Raw genomic sequence first — 20,779 nt, 5'->3', positions numbered from 1 at the left:
GCGGGCCTCTCACTGTTGTGGCCTCTCCTGTTGCGGAGCACAGGCTCCAGACGTGCAGGCTCAGCAGCCATGGCTCACGGGCCTAGCCGCTCCATGGCATGTGAGATCTTCCCGGACCGGGGCACGAACCCATGTCCCCTGCATTGGCAGGCAGACTCTCAACCACTGCGCCACCAGGGAAGCCCATTCTGGAGAGTTTTTATCATAAATCAGGGTTGAATTTTGTCAAAAGCTTTTTCCGCATCTATTGAGATGATCATATGGTTTTTATTCTTCAGTTTGTTAATATGGTGTATCACATTGATTGATTTGCATATGTTGAAGAATCCTTGCATCCCTGGGATGAATCCCACTTGATCATGGTGTATGATCCTTTTAATGTGTTGTTGGACTCTGTTTGCTAGTATTTTGTTGAGGTTTTTTGCATTTATAGTCGTCAGTGATATTGGTTGGTAATTTTCTTTATTTGTAGGATCTTTATCTGGTTTTGGTATTAGGGTGATGGTGACCTTATAGAATGAGTTTGGGAGTGTTCCTTCCTCTGCAGTTTTTTGGAAGAGTTTGAGAAGGATGGGTGTTAGCTCTTCTCTAAATGTTTGATAGAATTCACCTGTGAAGCCATATGGTCCTGGACTTCTGTTTGTTGGAAGATTTTTAATCACAGTTTCAATTTCATTACTTGTGATTGGTTTGCTCATATTTTCTGTTTCTTCCTGGTTCAGTCTTGGAAGGTTATACCTTTCTAAGAATTTGTCCATTTCTTCCAGGTTGCCCATTTTATTGGCATAGAGTTGCTTGTAGTGTCTTAGGATTCTTTGTATTTCTGCGGTGTCTGTTGTAACTCCTCCTTTTTCATTTCTAATTTTATTGATTTGAGTCCTCTTCCTCTTTGTCTTGATGAGTCTAGCTAATGGTTTATCAATTTTGTTTATCTTCTCAAAGAACCAGCTTTTAGTTTTTTTGATCTTTGCTATTGTTTTCTTTGTTTCTATTTCATTTATTTCTGCTTTGATCTTTATGATTTCTTTCCTTCTACTAACTTTGGGTTTTGTTTGTTCTTCTTTCTCTAGTTCCTTTGGGTTAAGGTTAGATTGTTTGAGATTTTTCTTGTTTCTTGAGGTAGGCTTGTATTGGTATAAACTTCCCTCTTAGAACTGCTTTTGCTGCATCCCATAGGTTTTGGATCGTTGTGTTTTCATTGTAATTTGTCTCTAGGTATTTTTTGATTTCCTCTTTGATTTCTTCAGTGATCTGTTGGTTACTTAGTAACGTTTTGTTTAACCTCCATATGTTTGTATTTTTTACATTTTCTTCCCTGTAATTGATTTCTAATCTCATAACGTTGTGGTTGGAAAGGATGCTTGATATGATTTTAATTTTCTTAAATTTACCGAGGCTTGATTTGTGACCCAAGATGTGATCTATCCTGGAGAATGTTCCATGTGCACTTGAGAAAAAAGTGTAATCTGCTGTTTTTGGATGGTACGTCCTATAAATATCAATTAAATCTATCTGGTCTATTGTGTCATTTAAAGCTTGTGTTTCCTTATTCATTTTCTGTATGGATGATCTGTCCATTGGTGTAAGTGAGGTGTTAAGAGGCCCCCACTATTATTGTGTTACTGTTGATTTCCTCTTTTATAGCTGTTAGCAGTTGCCTTATGTATTGAGGTGCTCCTGTGTTGGGCGCATATATATTTATAATTGTTATATCTTCTTCTTGGATTGATCCCTTGATCATTATGTAGTGTCCTTCCTTGTCTCTTATAACGTTCTTTATTTTAAAGTCTATTTTATCTGATATGAGTATTGCTACTCCAGCTTTCTTTTGATTTCCATTTGCATGGAATATCCTTTTCCATCCCCTCACTTTCAGTCTGTATCTGTCCCTAGGTCTGAAGTGGTTCTCTTGTAGACAGCATATACATGCGTCTTGTTTTTGTGTCCATTCAGCGAACCTGTATCTTTTGATTAGAGCATTTAATCCATTCACGTTTAAAGTAATTATTGATATATGTTCCTATTACCATTTTCTTAATTGTTATGGGTTTGTTTTTGTAGGTCCTTTTCTTCTCTTGTGTTTCCCACTTAGAGAAGTTCCTTTAGCATTTGTTGTAGAGCTGGTTTGGTGGTACTGAATTCTCTTAGCTTTTGCTTGTCTGTAAAGCTTTTGATTGCTCCATCGAATCTGAATGAGATCCTTGCCAGGTAGAGTAATCTTGGTTGTAGTTTCTTCCCTTTCATCACTTTAAATATATCATGCCACTCCCTTCTGGCTTGTAGAGTTTCTGCTGAGAAATTAGCTGTTAACCTTATGGGAGTTCCCTTGTATGTTATTTGTTGTTTTTCCCTTGTTGCTTTTAATAATTTTTCTTTGTCTTTAATTTTTGTCAGTTTGATTACTGTGTGTCTCGGCACGTTTTTCTTTGGATTTATCCTGCCTAGGACTCTGTGCTTCCTGGACTTGGGTGGCTATTTCCTTTCCCATGTTAGGGAAGCTTTCAACTATAATCTCTTCAAATATTTTCTCAGGTCCTTTCTTTTTCTCTTCTCCTTCTGGGACCCCCTATATTGTGAATGTTGTTGTGTTTAATGTTGTCCCAGAGGTCTCTTAAGCTGTCTTCATTTCTTTTCATTCTTTTTTCTTTATTCTGTTCCGTGGCAGTGAATTCTACCATTCTGTCTTCCAGGTCACTTATCTGTTCTTTTGCGTCAGTTATTCTGCTATTGATTCCTTCTAGTGTATTTTTCATTTCAGTTGTTGTATTGTTCATCTCTGTTTGTTTGTTCTTTAATTCTTCTAGGTCTCTGTTAAACATTTCTTGTATCTTCTTGATCTTTGCCTCCATTCTTTTTCTGAGGTCCTGGATCATCTTCACTATCATTACTCTGAATTCTTTTTCTGGAAGGTTGCCTATCTCCATTTAGTTGTTTTTCTGGGGTTTTATCTTGTTCCTTCACCTGGTACATAGTGCTCTGCCTTTTCATCTTGTCTATCTTTGTGTGAATGTGGTTTTTGTTGCACGGCCTGCAGGATTGTAGTTCTTCTTGCCTCTGCTGTCTGCCCTCTGGTGGATGAGGCTATCTAAGAGGCTTGTGCAAGTTTCCTGATGGGAGGGACTGGTGGTGAGTAGAGTTGGGTGTTGCTCTGGTGGGCAGAGCTCAGTAAAACTTTAATCCGCTTGTCTGCTGATGGATGGGGCTGGTTTCCCTCCCTGTTGGTTGTTTGGCCTGAGGCGACGCAACACTGGAGCTTACCCAGCTCTCTGGTGGGACCAGTGGTGGGATCTGGGAGGGCTCACGCCAAGGAGCACTTCCCAGAACTTCTGCTGCCAGTGTCCTTGTCCTCACGGTGAGCCACAGCCATCCCCCACCTCTGCAGGAGACCCTCCAACACTAGCAGGTAGGTCTGGTTCAGTCTCCTATGGGGTCACTGCTCCTTCCCCTGGGTCCTGATGCGCACACTACTTTGTGTGTGTCCTCCAAGAGTGGAGTCTCTGTTTCCCTCAGTCCTGTTGAAGTCCTGCAGTCAAATCCTGCTGGCCTTCAAAGTCTGATTCTCTAGGAATTCCTCCTCCCGTTGCCCGACCCCCAGGTTGGGAAGCCTGATGTGCGGCTCAGAACCTTCACTCCAGTGGGTGGGCCTTTGTGATAAAGTGTTCTCCAGTTTGTGAGTTACCCACCCAGCAGTCATGGGATTTGATTTTATTGTGATTGCACCCCTACTACCGTCTCATTGTGGCTTCTCCTTTGTCTTTGGATGTGTGGTATCTTTTTTGGTGAGTTCCAGTGTCTTCCTGTCAATCGTTCAGCAGTTAGTTGTGATTCTGGTGCTCTTGCAAGAGGGAGTGAGCGCAAGTCCTTCTACTCCACCATCTTGAACCAATGTCCTACCTTCTTTTTATTTTATCTTTTATCTCCTGTTTTCCATCTCTTTGTCTTCTAGCTCTGCTCTGTGGGAGATTTCTTCAATTTTATCTCTGACCCTTTGCTGCTAACATCTAATAGGCTTTTATTTGTAAGAACTTTTTTTTGTTGTTGTAATCTGACTTTTCTGGTTTTATAGCATCTTGTTCTTGTTAAATGGATGCTATGTCTTATCTACTTGGATATTGAAATAGGTTCTGTTTTCTTCCTGCTGAGTTTCTTGCAGGGTCTTTATCTGCCATGTTAGGTGTCTGGGAGCCCTTGGTTGGCTGCTCACTCTGATATCGGGGCACTGTGAAGGCAACTGGAAATTAGACACTCAGATTCAGTCCCCCTTTCCAACCTGGAGGTTCATATCTCATTTAATTTTATTTTTAAAATGAAATTATTGCAGGGAGCATATTTGGATTATGACTTAAGCTAGCACCTCACCCATCATATGGTTCTGTTCTTCTGCAGATGGGTTTCCTCTTTTCGGAGAGCCAGACCTTACATTGGAACCTGTATTTTTTAAAAAATTAATTAATTTATTTTTGGCTGTGTTAAGTCTTTGTTGCTACATGCGGGCTTTCTCTAGTTGTGGTGAGTGGGGACTACTCTTCGTTGCAGTGCGTGGGCTTCTCGTTGCGGTGGCTTCTCTTGTTGCGGAGTATGGGCTCTAGGCTTCAGTAGTTGTGGCACACAGGCTCAGTAGTTGTGGCTCGCGGGCTCTAGAGCACAGCCTCAGTAGTTATGGCACATGGGCTTCATTGCTCTGCGGCATGTGGGATCTTCCTGGATCTTCCTGGCGGATTCTTAACCACTGCGCCACCAGGGAAGTCCTGGAACCTGTATTTTTTTATTCTGATTGATCCTTTATCATCCTCCTCTCCAAATAAATTCCCGATTTTTAAAAAATTTGGTGCCTCAGAGATGATAATATTTGGGGGGACAAACCAAAGGAAATATAGGTCCTTTCTCACTTGAAAATATGAAACCCATAGATGTAGTGAGAATTTGTCAAAGTTGTGTTTCCCTCTCAGGGCCAGTGTGGTGATTTGTTTTCCTCTGGTCTGTCTTCCCCTCCTATCTCGTCCGGAGGCAGGCTCCCAGGATTCCTATGTGCTGGGCAGGCACAGAAGCTTTGGGCTGGCCACATCTGTGGAATGCATGGGCCCAACTGGCATTTAGGGAGGGTGGGACAGTTCTCTCTTGTGCTGACCTGAGCTGTGCTTTACCAAACAAACATCACCTAGGGCTGTGCCACAAATGTGGGGAGCTCATCCCCAGACACACAGGCCCTGGCTGAGAGTGGGGTGGGGGCTGCCCTCAGTACCCCTCCTCAGATATCAGGGCAGGGCTTGAGGTGCTGAGGTTCAGATACCTTTTTCTTATCTCTCTGGTTGGTGGCTGATAAAAATGTGTGAGGAATCTGTTTTCCATCTGGTAAAATCTTTTCCCCTTTTTCGCATTTACTTTGGGCGATGTGCTTAGGAAAGGCTTCCTCCTCCTGATGTTGGGTATGTAACTGTCCTCCTGTTGTCTTCCAGTACTTTTGTGGTTTGGGATCTTACACTGGTTGAAGGGTTGCACACACCAGCTGCAGGCTCCTGTCCCAGTTTGGTGAACAGACTGCACACACAGGCGGTACTTCACCAGGAACCTTCTCCTCGAGGGTGGGGCAGGGCTGGCAAAAACTTACATCCATGAGAGGTCAGTTGGTTGACCGATGTCATGGTTTTCAAATCAGGGGGAAGATGCCTCTGGGCAGAATGAAAGTCTTTGGGTGGGTGGAGGGCATCCCGTCCACCTGAGGCCAGGAGTTTAGACAATGGCACAGAGCCAAGGAGCTTGGGATCCCGGGAACTCAGCTTCCGTTGGACCCGGGGAGGCAGCATTGAGGAGGGTGGGGTCAGGAGAGAAGGGAACATGGGTGGGAGAATCAGGCGAGACTGTTCTCTGACTGATTTCCTTAACACCCTGGTGCTTCCCGTGCCAGTGTGCCTGACGATGTTACTGCTGTAATCCTCAGGACAACTCCGTGAGGTGGCGTTGTCACTGTCCTCCCTCTGTAGGAGAGGACACACAGGCACCTCAAGGTGGCGCCTCCCTCGGGGATCACTGGCAGGGGGGTGTGGTGGGCAGTGAGGGCAGATGAAAGCCTGAGCGCACGTCGAGCTTACGTCCAGGCGCACCTGCCCAGGGACACACAGTGGGCTGGGTGTTTGCCTTTCCTCTGCAGATTCCAATGTCGGGGATGAGGACTGGACTCCAGTCGACAAATTGAGTTTCCCACTTTGGAGACAGGGCGGAGGTGAGGAGGAGCAGGTGTGCTGAGGCTGGACCTGTCCTAGCACCCTTCATCCTGGCCTCAGTCCCTTCTGAGCATCCTTTATGGAGAGGATGTGCCTGGGGGTGGAGTGTCTCCAGGACCCAGAGCTGGCCAGTGGTCAGGGTGGAACTTGATCCCCGGTCTGTGTGTTCTGTACAAGTGATCGGAGCCCAGGCCCTCTCTTCTCTGCTTCCTGCCAGGTCCATCTGCCCAGCACAGGCCTTTCCCCAAGCCCCCTGGCCTCTACTACTAGGACGTGCCTGTGCCAGGCTTGGTGTCCCCCGAGCCTGTCACAGCAGTTCTGGGTTCTGCATGTCGTGTCCGTCAAAGTACATGGTGTCGCCATCCCTCGTGTTATAAAAAATTGACACAGATGACTGCCTGCAGCACGCAGAGGTGGATGCCACGGTCTGTTCTCCAGGTGTTCTTGGGACAGACAGGAAGCCAGCGATTTCCACAGGAGGTGCCATGGGTGTGGTCAGAGTGACCACAGGGTTTCCGTGAGGCAGAGAATAGGGGTGCTGCGTAAGTACAAGGTCGGAGGGCCCAGCGGGCAGGGCTAGGGAGAGAGCCACCCTGGGAGAACGAGCAGAGTGGGTGAGGGAGGGGAGGCGGCTCCTCGCTGAACGGGCTGCCTGCCTTGCTGCTGAGGAGGAAGGCCCTTGAGGCAGGCAGGACATGGACTTGGCCAGAGGCTTGGGGAGCTGACGGGGGTGGGGGTGAGGATGGGGTGGGGCCTGGAGACAGAGGCCACCACAGGGATGGCCACAGGTGTGGTGTGACATGCGGTGAGGATTGAACTGCAGGGAATGGTGTTCAGAATCGGGAAGCGAAGAGGAGGCTCCCGGGCATCCCGTCTGGACCATTGTGGGGCACAGAGCTCAGGCTGCTGGGTGTTTTCTTTCTTTTTTTTTTTTTTTGCGGTATGCGGGCCTCTCCTGTTGCGGAGCACAGGCTCCGGACGCGCAGGCTCAGCGGCCATGGCTCACGGGCCCAGCCGCTCTGCGGCATGTGGGATCTTCCCGGACCGGGGCACGAACCCGTGTCCCCTGCATCGGCAGGCGGACTCTCAACCACTGTGCCACCAGGGAAGCCCTGGGTGTTTTCTTGGTGTGTCACCACAGGCGGGGTCTGGGCTCCAGGTGGGGGACTCACGGGGCCCGGGTGGTGGGTCAGGTCTGGACCAGAGACCAGTGGAGCTCTGCCTGGCAGATGGGTGGCTGTGGAGCAGGGGCAGCCCTCCAACCCTCTCCCACCCCCAGGTGCCTTGTGGAGCCTGGGTCTCAGTGAGGGCTGCGTGCTCTCAGCCCCCAATCATCTTGTCAGGGCTGGTCTGCCCAGGCCGTGGCCTGCAGACAGCCCTTCTGTCTCTCATGGTACTGATGCCTCCCTGACGGCCGCCAAGGTACTGGACCTGTGGCCGGGGTCTCGCCTGTGGGGCAGACCATGTGCTCACTTTCCTCCCTCCAGGCCTCTGAGGCTCTCCCTCTGCCCCGGTTGTGCTAGTTTGACTGTGTTTATTGACAGTCATTTATTGACAGTTGCCAGCAGGAGCCTGTTATCTGGGGGCGGAGGCCCAGGAGCCGTGGGTCCTGAGTGCGAAGGAGGGAGCCGGCACCTGTGCAGGCGCATGAGATGCAGTACGTCGTGGTCAGAGCCCGGATGGCGGATGGCGCCTCTGACAAAATGCTGAGGTGGCCGAAAATGACAGGACAGGCCCTTTCCTTGGGGGAAAGCGGAGGATTAGAACAGCAGAACTGCCTGCTTCCTTTTTTGGCTCATCTTCTATTTTATGGAGTATGATCTGCAGACTGGAAACAGGAGCAAGAATGTTTTCTGTTTTTTGTTTTTGTTTTGTTTTTAATTTTTGGCCGTGCCGCACGGTATGTGGGATCTTAGTTCCCTGCAGGGGATCAAACCCGTGCCCCCTGCAGTGGAAGCACAGAGTCTTAACCACTGGACTGCCAGGGAAGTCACAAGAGCAAGAACATTTTTAACAGTATGGTTTGCAGAACTGAACAGTGTTCAGGGTGCCTGTCGGTTCTCCTGTTCGGGCGGTGCTGCGGGCGCAGTGGGGACGTGGCTGGTGCTCCTGGCAGAGCCTTCCCCCGCCCCTGCCATGAGACCCCTTCCCTGAGTACGATGAGCACGAGCACGCTGAGACCACCAGGCAGAACTGGGTGGTTACCCAGGCCCTGCTGCCTGCTGCTTGTGTTCCATTCTTGTCCACAGACACCTGTTTCTGGCCTCCTGTGTAGTCGATGCCCTTCGGGCTCTGAGTTACTAACAGCCGGTGCCTGTGCGTCCCTATCGTCTGTGGCATTGCCCTGACCATGACAGGCCAGGGCTCCTGCTCCAGGACATCCGGTGTCTTTGGGCCTGGAGAGGTCCCTCCACCACGAAGCATAGGTCTGTCTTGTCTCTGCGGACATGCCAGGGTCTCTGCTGCAGGCAAGATGCAGTGTCTGCGGGGGGCCTGCAAGCCTGCCCCCTTCAGAGCTGTTGCCAGCAGCTCGGAGGACCACTTGTCACCAGCCAGGCGCCTGGCCAAGCCCCCAGGTCTTCTGCTTGTGACGCAGGGCCCTCTGCGCCCCTCTTGGCCACTCTGTGCTTCACCTGGCTCCTGGGGCCTCTTCCCAGCCAGCTGCCAGCCATCACGGCCCCCTCATGTGTCTACCACTGTCCTTGGGGTTGCCCCAGTGGTCCGCGGCTCTGTGGCCCTCAGCTTCGGGCAAGCCTCTGTGGTAGGGTTAGCCTCATACGGCTGTTGGAGGAGGGATGGGGGTGCTGGGGAGACCCCCCTTGAAGACAGGTCTGCTTAGTCACTTGTCGGAGCTGTTCGAGGACTCAGAACCCACGTTCACACGTGGGACGCCTGCCCCGCTGGCCTCAGCCCCTGCACGCCAGGTCCCCCTGGCCTGTCGGTCTCGCCTTGTCCTCCTGCATCCTTCGTTTTGCCTCTCTTTGATCCTGGTCACACGGCCCCTCGTGCGAGCGTCTGCTCTACTCTGGATGCTTCTCCAGCGGGAACCCGTTGCTGCCTCCTGGCCCTGGTGCAGGCTCAGGGAAGCAGGCGGGAGGTGGGGGCTCTGGTCTCACGTGCGGAATCTGGCAGTGTGGTAGTCAGCAACATTTTATCTTTATACGTTAGTACAGATTTATCCATCTCAGCATTTAGCCTCTTGTCTGGGGTTTCTCTCGGGATCACGAACGTGGTCCTGCAGCTCATGTGCACGCTCTTTCAGTACCCAGGGTGTGTGTGTGTTTGGAGCCATCAGAAAGCCTTCCAGCACCGGCTGGACTTGGCTTGTTGGATTCCCTTGGGAGAGGGGGGTCTTTATCAGTGAGCCCAGCGCTGGGAAGACAGGTCGGGAGACCCATCCTGCGGAGAAGAAGGCGGGCTGTGAGCAGAGGGGCCAGGCTTGTGGACCTGAGCCTGATGTGCTCCTTCCTTTCTCACAAATGCGCACCTATCCTTACCTTTGTCTGGGGGCGGGGTGGGAGAATGTGTGCTACCACCCAGAGGAGCTCGGGCTTAGCCATGTGCAGCAGAGCATCATGTGATGAAAACCTGGGCTCACATTCCGTCTCTTGCCATGCATGTGTTGGCATTGGTGTGGTCTGTCTCCTGCCCCCAACTGGAAGTTGTTGAGGTCGGGCTCATCTCCTTGGTCCCACTGGGAGGACCTGCATGTCCGACACAGGGACCTTTGCCTTGGGAGGAACTGAGAGGTGACTGACATGGCCCCTCTGTTCCAGCAGAGGAGGCTTCCAGAGCAAGGGTCCCACTGCTGTTGATGCCAGAGTTGGGTGGGGGCTCAGGTCACGTAGAGGGCAGGAAATGGAGGCTGGCTGGACGCCCTGTTGCTTAATGTGCTGGTTGTGAGCAGCCTCTGGGCCTGGCCCCTCTGCTCGCTCAAGCTGGGTGGCTGCTTTGTTTCATGGTGACCGCCTTTCCTGTTCCTTCCTTCTCGCGGCGCTGCCCGCCTTCTCCTTTGCTCAGCTGCCTTTCATTGCTGTGCTGAGAGCCCCTCCCTTCGTTCCTCTCCTGGGCCTCAACCAGGCTGGTGGGCCAGACCACATCCGTGGGCCTGCTGGCCAGGGAGCCTGTGTCAACATCTCTCCTCCTTTGTGTTCCAGAGAGGATGCCATGAGGAAGGCTGGCGTGGCCCACAGTAAATCCAGCAAGGACATGGAGAGCCACGTGTTTCTGAAGGCCAAGACCCGGGTAAGGCCCTGGGGGGTGGCCCCCAGTGGGGACGCTGCTGGAGGGCAGGGTGCCAGGCCGTGGGGACGGGGTGGCTGCTCACTGTTGGGTGGCACTCTGTGGGAAGATCCTGTGTCTGTGGTATAGGTGCGGGAGGGGATTGGGTGGGCATCCAAGATGCAGGCGCAGCCTCCGACCCCAGACCTTGCTGTTGGCACCCCCATTCATGGTCAGCTCCCGTGAATCCTGTAGGGCGCCCCCTCGGGCCCCGGTGGTTCCCATGGACGGTGCTCTGAGTAAGACCCGCTCTGTCCTCAGGCTCAGCCCTCCTGTGGGTCAGGGCCCTGACAGGTGGGAAGGGTTCCTGTCCCCTTTTGTTAAATGATGCAGGTGATGCTCGTGGAGGGCGAGGCCTTGGTGAGGACGAGGCTTGGGAACTTCACAGGTGGAATGGTTGGGGCGGGTTTCCTGTGTGAGCTCTCGCGTGAACTGGGCATCACCACGGGCTTCACGTGACCACCTCCTGTCATCTGCCTTAGGGTAGAGCTGCTCGTAGAAATGAAACAGAACAGGCACAAAGAAGCAAGCGGCTTGTCTGGGTTACCTGGCTCGTGCGGGACAGGCTGTGTCTGCTGCACCAGCTCTGCCGAGCACCTGGTGCCCGAGCGTGGTGCTGGAGCTCTGAGACCTACTGTGTGTCAAGAGTCAAAAACAGGGACTTCCCTCGTGACGCAGTGGTTAAGAATCCTCCTGCAAATGCAGGGGACACGGGCTTGAGCCCTGGTCCGGGAAGATCCCACATGCCGCGGAGCAACTAAGCCTGTGCTACACAACTACTGAGCCTGCGCTCTTGAGCCTGCACACCGCAACTCCTGAGCCTGTGTGCTGCAACTGCTGAAACCCGTGCACCTAGAGTCTGTGCTCTGCAACAAGATAAGCCACCACAATGAGAAGCCCACGCATTGCAACGAAGAGTAGCCCCCGCTCACCGCAACTAGAGAAAGCCCGCACGCAGTAACGAAAACCCAATGCAGCCCAAAATAAATACATAAATAGATAAATTTAAAAAAAAAAAAAAAGAGAAAAAAAGAATCAAAAGCAGATGCTATTTATGGTTGGATCCGGGTTTAGGTAAACCAACTGTCAAGAAGTACAGAGGTCCGTTGGGGAAACTTAGCCTGGTCTGAGTGTTTAGATGAGGTAAACATTTTCTGAAATGGAAAGGTAGAGTTGATTGGCCGGAGAGTGCAGCTTCCAAAACAGAAACCATGTGTACAGCCTGGGCTTGGAGGTCAGAGCACACCACCATGTGTTTGTGAGCACAAGTAGGTGGAGGATGAGCAGCAGAAGCCCGTGCACTGAGGTGGGCGGGCTTGTGCTGTGGACATAGAAAATGGTAAGTGTTATATTCTTTTTTTATAGCAACTTTATCGAGCTCTAATTCATATACTGTACAATTCACCCATTTAAAGTATACAGTTCAGTGGTTGGTCTTTTAGGGTCTTCACAGAGTTGTGCAGCCATCACCACAATCCATTTTAAAGCATTTTCTTTTTTCTTTTCTTTTTTTTTTTTTCTTTGGCCACACCTTGCAGCTTATGGGATCTCAGTTCCCCGACCAGGGATTGAACATGGGCCATGACAGTGAAAGCCCGGAATCCTAACCACTTAGGCCCCCAGGGTACTCCCTAGAGCATTTTCTAAAGAATCTCTATACCCATTAGCCAGCACTCGCCATTTTCCCTCAACCCTCAGTCCTAGGCAACCACTTATCTGCTTTCTGTTGCTATAGATTTGCTTATTTTTTACTTTTCATATAAATGCATCATAAAATATATGTTTCTGTGATTGGTTTCTTTCACTTAGCATAATATTTTTAATGTTCACACATGAACCATGGTGTAGCATGTACTTTATTCCTTTTTATTGCCAAATAATATTCCATTGTATGGATGTACCATATTTTATTTATCCATCACCAGTTTATGGACATCTGGAGTGTTTCCACTTTTTGGCTATTATAATAATGCTGCTATGAACATTTGTGTGCAAACTTTCCTGGGGACATATGTTTCCATTTCTCTTTCCTGTATACCTAGGAAAGGAACTGCTGAACTAGATGGTAACTCTGTATTTAACCTTTTGAGGAATTGCCAGACTGTTTTCAAAGCAGCTGCATCATTTTACATTCCCACTAGGAGTGTATGATGTTCCAATTTCTCCATTCCTCATCAATAATTGTTACTGTTTTTTTTTATTATAGCCATCATAATGAGTGTGAAGTGGTATCTAATTGTGGTTTTGATTTGCATTCCCAGATGACTTACTGTGTTTATTGGCCATTTGTATATTTTCTTTGGAGAAATGTTTACTCAGATCCTTTGCCCATTTTAAAATTGAGTTGTTGGTCTTTTTATTGCTAGATTGTAAGAACTCATTATTATTAGATAGATAATTTGAAGATATTTGGGAGATAAGAACCTTGGTGAGGGCTTATTGAATTATTTCAACTTTCAAAATACGCAACTTGTTGGTCCAGTATTATCTGTTGTCTATTGCTTTATAAGGAACTACCGCAAAATGTAGTGGCCTAGAGCAATGAGTTGGAATCCTGTGGGTCAGGATTGGGGTGATTGGAACTGCCTGGCTGGCCATTCTTCTGGTCTCACTGGTGACCTTGGCTCAGCCACATTCAGCTGGCAGCCACCTGGTGTCTCCAGCAGCATAGTCTGGGCTTCGTTACGGCACAGTGGCTGGCTTCCAAGGCAGGGGATGTGGAAGCTGTCAGTCCCCTGAAGTCCTAGAACATCGCTGGGTCACAGCAAGTCCTAAGGTCAGTGTGGAGTCTGGAGAGGGAGTCGCTTCCACCTTCTCTGTGCACTGCGACCTGTGCATCCAAGGAGGTCAGCGGTTGTTGGCTGCCATCTTGGAGACTGGCCACCACAGAGACCCTCCCAGCAGCTGGGGAATAAGTCTTCCATCCCAAGGGGGCGACTGGCAGCACAACAGCCCCTGTCACTGTCCTCGCCTCTCCTTACTGCAGCCCACACCACACCTTAGCAATTTCAATTGCATTTCCTTTGGTCAGGCTGGTTCTAAATCCCTAACTTCAAGAGGAGGCCCTGACTATTTGGAAGAGAGGTATTTATAGAGAGGTCTGGGAAGTTTCCTGTGTCATTTTTAGGGACAGACTTTCTGCTTGGACACTGCTGTCCGATGTCCAGTTTATTAGTCCTGCTCAAGCCCCACATAGAGCCTTGGTCCCTGTCGTGGTGAGACCTTTCCTCCAGGGTGGGGCTCCGGAGGGACTCTCCAGTCAGGTGGCAGCCGGGCACGCTTGTTACCTGCCCCTCCCACCTGAGACCCCATTAGAATGACTGTGAAAGAATGTAAAAGGTGGGACCCAGAGCAAAGAAAAGGATACAGAAGAGTGATTTCTCTGTTTTTAGACTCCAGGAGGGGCCGGGAGGCAGAGGAGGTCATGGAAAAGGGGCTAACCTTCTCTTGGAATCCTGGCAAGCAGGTGGGTCCAGAGGTGTCCACCCTAAAGGAAACCGGGTCACCCATGGGCACCTCAGGCTGCCTGGTATACAGCCCGGGCAAGGAAGACCTTGAGCACTCTTGTCTAAAAGACCACCAGCTCCAGATTGCCTGGTTGGTGCATGCTTCCAGTGTGGTGTTAGCACCCAGAGTTAAAGCTCTTCCCATTCTGTCAGGGGCTGGCCCTGGGTCTAACGGCCAGGCCCCATTGCTCCCTCTAAAGTGATGTGATGTCCCCTTGCAAGGCCCGTGAAGCAGGTACAGTGCTGCTCTCCCCAGGTTGCAGACGAGGAGGCTCAGGCACACAGATGCCAGGTAACTTGCCCAGGAGGTCACACACCCTGGGGGTGTAGGGTCAGAGCCTACCCTCTTTGCTACTTGTGCTACTTCCCCCCATCTCGCAAAGCAAAAGACACCCAAACACCCACTTTAATTCTTAACATCTGAATTCCTGCAGGTGGGACTGCTCTCTGCCTCAAGGCAGAAACCACTTTCCCTGGGGGTGGTGGGTGGTATAATAATAGCAGCTCTAAGCACTCTGCAGATTCAGGAAGGTATGGCATCTGCTGGATGAGAGCACAGCCAGGGACCTCTGCATCGGCACCCACAGCGGCAGTGCATAGAGAGCCTTATTACAGCTGGGTGCATTGCTGAACATGTACTTATCACTTGGTTGTTTTTAAATTAAGCTTATATGTTAAACACACATCAACTGTTTTGCACGTTGTATAGTGTTATGCAGAAGTAGTGCATGTCTCTGGTTTACAGCTGTAAACGCTGAGTCCCCACGGTGGGGGCCAAGGTGAAACCCAGGGACCAGGAGGCCAAGAGCATCAGAACTGGGAAGTGACCTGGAGGCTAATTAGAGGAGGGCTGAGGGGCACAAGCAGCTGCTGGAATAAGAGGGCAAGAGCACAGCCTGGGGAGAGCAGGAAGAGGCCGTGCACGTCTGATGAAGGAGACACTCTCCAACCTTCAGCCCTTTTTACGGACCTCGCAAGCCCAGGGTTGGCCTTTTTAATGAAACCGAATACATCTTCTGCTATCTTTGTTTAATTAGGGACAGCTATTGGAGGAGAAAAGCACAATTGTGTATAGTGAAAACGGCAAACCACATGAAAAGACTAGCATTTTCTGAACAACTGCTGAGACCTGCTAGATAGGCCTGGGTGTGGCCAGTTTTGACAGGTCCAGGGCTGTGCTCCTGCCCTCTGCTGTTTGCAGGGTGACAGCCAGGCCTCCTCCTCCACTACCCGGCGTCGGCGTGCTTGCTCGGAGGCCTCCTCGGAAATTCTACTTCTTTGGTTTTCAGTCGCTCCGTTTTCACTAGCATGTACTGAGGAGCTGAGAGAGTACAGACACTCCGTGTAGTCCTCGTGACTTTCTCCAGTTCAGCTGTGAAGAACACGAGGTGTGGGGCAAATCAGCGGTAGCATGGGGAGCTAGCTTGCTTTCTTTCGATCTTATTTTTTAATTTAAACTGGGTAAGTAACCCACTGTCATTTGTTTTATTATTTAATTTTTGTATGTTTAAAATATTTTATAATGTATAAGGGTAAAATTTTAAAATACGTGAATTACAACACAGTACTTACCAAAGGTCCCATATTGCTGAGAACACTGGCTCTGGAGCACGAACTCTGGGAATTGATACATTTTTCAAGTATGAGGAAAAGTTTCTAACAGAATTTGTAGAAACTGACAAAATGATACTAAGGAAACTCAAGGGACCCAGCATAGCCAAAACAATCTTGGAAAAGAACAAATGGTGCTGGGACATCTGCTGGATTATCACATGTATGATATTGAGGTGGGACCCCAGTCTCATACCGTATACCAACATTAACTCAAAATGGATCAAAGACCTAAGAGCTAAAACTATTAAACTTTTATTTTTTTATTTTTTATTAATTTATTTTTGGCTGCATTGGGTCTTCGTTGCTGTGCACAGGCTTTCTCTAGTTGCAGTGAGCTGGGGCTCCTCTTCGTTGGGGTGCGCAGGCTTCTCATTGCGGAGGTTTCTCGTTGCAGAGCATGGGCTCTAGGCGCGTAGCTCAGTAGTTGTGGCTCGCGGGCTCTAGAGCGCAGGCCCAGTAGTTGTGGTGCACGGGCTTAGTTGCTCCACGGCATGTGGGATCTTCCTGGACCAGGGCTTGAAGCTGTGTCCCCTGCTTTTACAGGCGGATTCTTAACCACTGTGCTACCAGGGAAGTCCTAAAACTGTAAAATTTTTAGAAGAAAATATAGGCATGAATCTTTGTGACCTCAGATTAGGCAATGGTTTCTTACATGTGACACCAAAAGCACAAGCAACAAAAGAAAACATAGATTAATTTGACTTCATCAAAATTAAACACTATTGTGCATCAAAGGATACCATCAAGAGAGTAAAATGACAGACTATGGAATGGGAGAAAATATTTGCAAATCAAATATCTGATGATATCTGATGAGGGACTGGTATCAGAGTATATAAAGAACTGCAACTCAACAACAACAACAAAAGAAACCAAGCAACCTAATTCAAAAATGGGCACAGAACTTGAATAGACATTTCTCCAGAGAAGATATATTGGGTTGGCTAAAAAAGTTCATTTTTTTTCTGTAAGGTGGCTCTAGTAGCACTTAGTTGTCCTTAACTTCCTTCAAAACAATTTTGTTAGATTGTATTGTGACAGCTGTCATATCAGTGTGCATTTAAAAAAAAACTTAACAAAATTGGAGAATTTTTGTGTAGCCATTTTAATATTGAAGATGGGAGAAAAACAACATTTTAAAAATTGTTTTATTATGCTTTATTACTTCAAGAAAGGTAAAAATGCAACTGAAATGCAAAAAAAGATTTGTGCAGTGTATTGAGAAGGTGCTGTGACTGATCAAACGTGTCAAAAGTGGTTTGTGAAGTTTCATGCCGGGGATTTCCTGCTGGACGATGCTCCACGGTCGGGTAGACCAGTTGAAGTTGATAGCGAACAAACTGAGACATTAATTGAGAACAATCAATGTTATACCATGCAGGAGATAGCTGACATACTCAAAATATCCAAATCAAGCGTTGAAAATCATTTGCCTCAGCTTGGTTATGTTAATCGCTTTGATGTTTCGGTTCCACATAAGTTAAGCAAAAAAAACCTTCTTGACCATATATCCACATGTGATTCTCCATTTAAGCGTAGTGAAAATGGTTTTTCTGGTTTGTTTTTTTTTTTTTGTGGTACGCGTGCCTCTCACTGCTGTGGCCTCTCCCATTGCGGAGCACAGGCTCCGGACGCGCAGGCTCAGCGGCCATGGGTCACGGGCCCAGCTGCTCCGCGGCATGTGGGATCTTCCTGGACCGGGGCATGAACCCGTGTCCCCTGCATTGGCAGGCGGACTCTCAACCACTGCGCCACCAGGGAAGCCCAAACATTTTGTTTTTAAAACAAATTGCATCGGGCTGATAAGTGGATACTGTACAATAATGTAGAATGGAAGAGATCGGTGGGGCAAGCGAAATGCACCACCACCAACCACACCAAAGGCCGGTCTTCATCCAAAGAAGGTGATGCTGTGTATATGGTGGGATTGGAAGGGAGTCCTCTATTATGAGCTACTTCTGGAAAACCAAACGATTAATTCCAACAAGTACTGCTCCCGATTAGACCAACTGAAAGCAGCACTCAATGAAAAGCGTCCAGAATTAGTCAACAGAAAACGCATAATCTTCCATCACGATAACGCCAGACCTCACGTTTCTTTGATGACCAGGCAAAAACTGTTACACCTTGGCTGGGAAGTTCTGATTCATCCGCCATATTCACCAGACATTTGCACCTTTGGATTTACATTTATTTCAGTCTTTACAAAATTCTCTTAATGGAAAAAATGTCAATTCCCTGGAAGACTGTAAAAGACACCTAGAACAGTTCTTTGCTCAAAAAGATAAAAAGTTTTGAGGGACTTCGCTGGTGGTGCAGTGGTTAAGAATCCTCCTGCCAATGCAGGGGACATGGGTTTGATCTCTGGTCTGGGAAGACCCCACATGCCGCAGAGCAACTAAGTAAATGTGCCACAACTACTGAGCCTGCGCTCTAGAGCCCGCGCACCAAACTGCTGAGCCTGCGTGCCACAACTACTGAAGCCTGTGTGCCCTAGAGCCTGCCTGCTGCAACTACTGAGCCCGCCTGCCGCAACTACTGAGGCCCACGTGCCTGGAGCCTGTGCTTCACAACAAGAGAAGCCACCGCAATGAGAAGCCCGCTCAACAAAGAGTAACCCCCGCTTGCCGCAACTAGAGAAAGCCCGCGTGCAGCAATGAAGACCCCGTGCAGCCAAAAAATTTTAAAAATAAATTAAAAGTTTTGGGAAGATGGAATTATGAAGTTGCCTGAAAAATGGCAGAAGGTAGTGGAACAAAGTGGTGAATACATTGTTCAGTAAAGTTCTTGGTGAAAGTAAAAAATGTGTCTTTATTTTTACTTGAAAGCCAAAGGGCTTCCCTGGTAGCGCAGTGGTTGAGAGTCCGCCTGCCAATGCAGGGGACACGGGTTTGTGCCCCGGTCTGGGAAGATCCCACATGCCGCGGAGCGGCTAGGCCTGTGAGCCATGGCCACTGAGCCTGCGCGTCCAGAGCCTGTGCTCCACAACGGGAGAGGCCACAACAGTGAGAGGCCCGCGTACCGCAAAAAACAAAAACAAAAACAAAGGAACTATTTTGGCCAACCCAGTACAAATGGCCAAGAAGCACATGAAAGGATGCTCAATATCACTAGTCCTTAGGGAAAGGCGAATCCAAACCACAACCACAGTGAGATACAACGTCACACTTATGATGGCTATAATAAAAAAAGATGCTAAGTATTGGTGAGATATTGGCACCTCATACATTGCTGGAAGGAATGTATAGTGGAGCAGCCACTGTGGAAAACAGTGTGGTGATTCCTCAGAAATTAAACAGAGTTACCATATATGCACAGAACTTGTGCAGAAATACTCATAGCATCACTCATAATAGCCAGAAAGTTGGAACATGCAAATGTTTATCAGCTGATGAGTGGATAAAGAAAATGTGCTGTGGCTGTATAATGGGCTGTTATCTGGCCGTATAATGGACTGAAGTACTGATACATGGTACGACACAGATGAACCTTGAAAACATCACGATAAATGTAGTGAAATAGTCACAAGGGAGCACGTATTGTATGATGATGCATTTGTATAAAATGTCCAGAATAGGCCAATCTATAGAGGCAGTGTATTAGTTTTCTGTAGCTGCTGGACAAATTCACACAGACTTGGAGTCTACAGTCTCTGGACTCATGGCTTTGGCCTCTTGGCCCAAGGCTCTCCCCAGTGGTCATGTTTGCAGCCAGTAGTTTTACCAGCCTGTTTCCTGCCTGTTGACTTTGGGAGTCTGACACCCTTTTAAAATTTCATCCAGTCTCTCTCCCTTTTAGTCTAAACTGGCAGTGTTTCTGCTGGTATGATGCTCTAAACCGTGAATATGTGACATATTCATGCCATTAGACAGGAGGTTTCCCCACAGATGTTTTATCCCTGTAATTTCATCCCTATTCCTGGCGTCTGTGAGACGACTGGGAGGATTCATCACATGCCTGATCTCTTTGGCACTAGCATAGTCTGTGCAACCACACCCTCAGCCTTCTCTCCAGAGCACACATTCCTACAGTGAATCTCCTAATTTTAGTGTTTCTTTGTAATCTGAATAGCCTGGGAATTTCCGAAACCAAGTCCAGGTTCCTTTATGCTTAACGGTTCTTCCCTCAGTTTCTTTCTTTACTCCCAATTTCACTGTAAGCAGCAAGAAGAAAGCAGGCCAGGACTTCCCTGGTGGCGCAGTGGTTAAGAATCTGCCTGCCAATGCAGGGGACACGGGTTTGAGCCCTGGTCTGGGAAAATCCCACATGCCGCGGAGCAACTAAGCCCGAGCACCACAACTACTGAGCCCACGTGCCACAGCTACTGAAGCCCGCATGCTCTAGGGCCCGTGCTCTGCAAAAAAGAGAAGCCACTGCAATGAGAAGCCCGTGCACTGCAACAAAGAGTAGCCCCTGCTCGCCACAACTAGAGAAAGCTTGTGTGCAGCAACGAAGACCCAACGCAGCCAAAAATAAATAAATAAATAATTAAAAAAAAAAAAAAGGTCAGACCTTCCACACGTTGTTTGGAAGTCTACTCAGCCAAATATCCAGGTTCATTGCTTACAAGGTCTGACTTCCTCTCAACTAGGGTACGATTCAGCTAGACTTCTGGACACTGTATGACAGGGGTTCTCTGTGCTCTTGTTTCCAATCACACGTTCCTCTTTCCCCTGAGCCCTCACCAGAAACACTTTTTTTTTTTTTTTTTTTCTTGCGTTATGCGGGCCTCTCACTGTCGTGGCCTCTCCCATTTGCGGAGCACAGGCTCCGGACGCGCAGGCTCAGTGGCCATGGCTCACGGGCCCAGCCGCTCCGCGGCATGTGGGATCTTCCCGAAACGGGGCACGAACCCGCGTCTCCTTCATCGGCAGGCGGACTCTCAAGCACTGCGCCACCAGGGAAGCCCCAGAAACACTTTTAACATTCACCTTTTCCCCAGCATTCTGTTCCTGATGACATCTGTATTCTCTAAGATGACATGAGCTTTCTGACCAGCTCCTTTTCTTCCTTTGAGTCCTCAGTAACAGAGTGTTTACCATGCGTGTTCCCACCAACAGTATTCCCTGGCTCCCTCTTGCCTGCCCCTTATTTCTTGTGAACCCTCTTGCCTGCCCCTTATTTCTTGTGAACCAGGTGTTCGATCAAAAGAGCACA

General features: G+C 48.8%; 1 protein-coding gene across 2 annotated transcripts in view; it reads left to right on the top strand.

The window, feature by feature from the left end:
- MED15 (mediator complex subunit 15) overlaps positions 1-20,779 on the top strand; it is a 61,613-nt gene that overhangs the window by 15,212 nt on the left and 25,622 nt on the right. For both annotated transcript variants that reach the window (XM_007460003.1, XM_007460004.1), the window contains exon 2: positions 10,379-10,466. In XM_007460003.1, the coding sequence (XP_007460065.1) occupies positions 10,379-10,466 (88 nt within the window). The remainder of the gene's footprint in view (positions 1-10,378; positions 10,467-20,779) is intronic.

The sequence above is a fragment of the Lipotes vexillifer genome, unplaced genomic scaffold, assembly GCF_000442215.2.
Source record: "Lipotes vexillifer unplaced genomic scaffold, Lipotes_vexillifer_v1.1 scaffold987, whole genome shotgun sequence".
NCBI classification, from domain to species: domain Eukaryota; kingdom Metazoa; phylum Chordata; class Mammalia; order Artiodactyla; family Lipotidae; genus Lipotes; species Lipotes vexillifer.
Note: the sequence above shows the minus strand (reverse complement) of the source record. Positions and strands in the feature narration are given on the sequence as shown.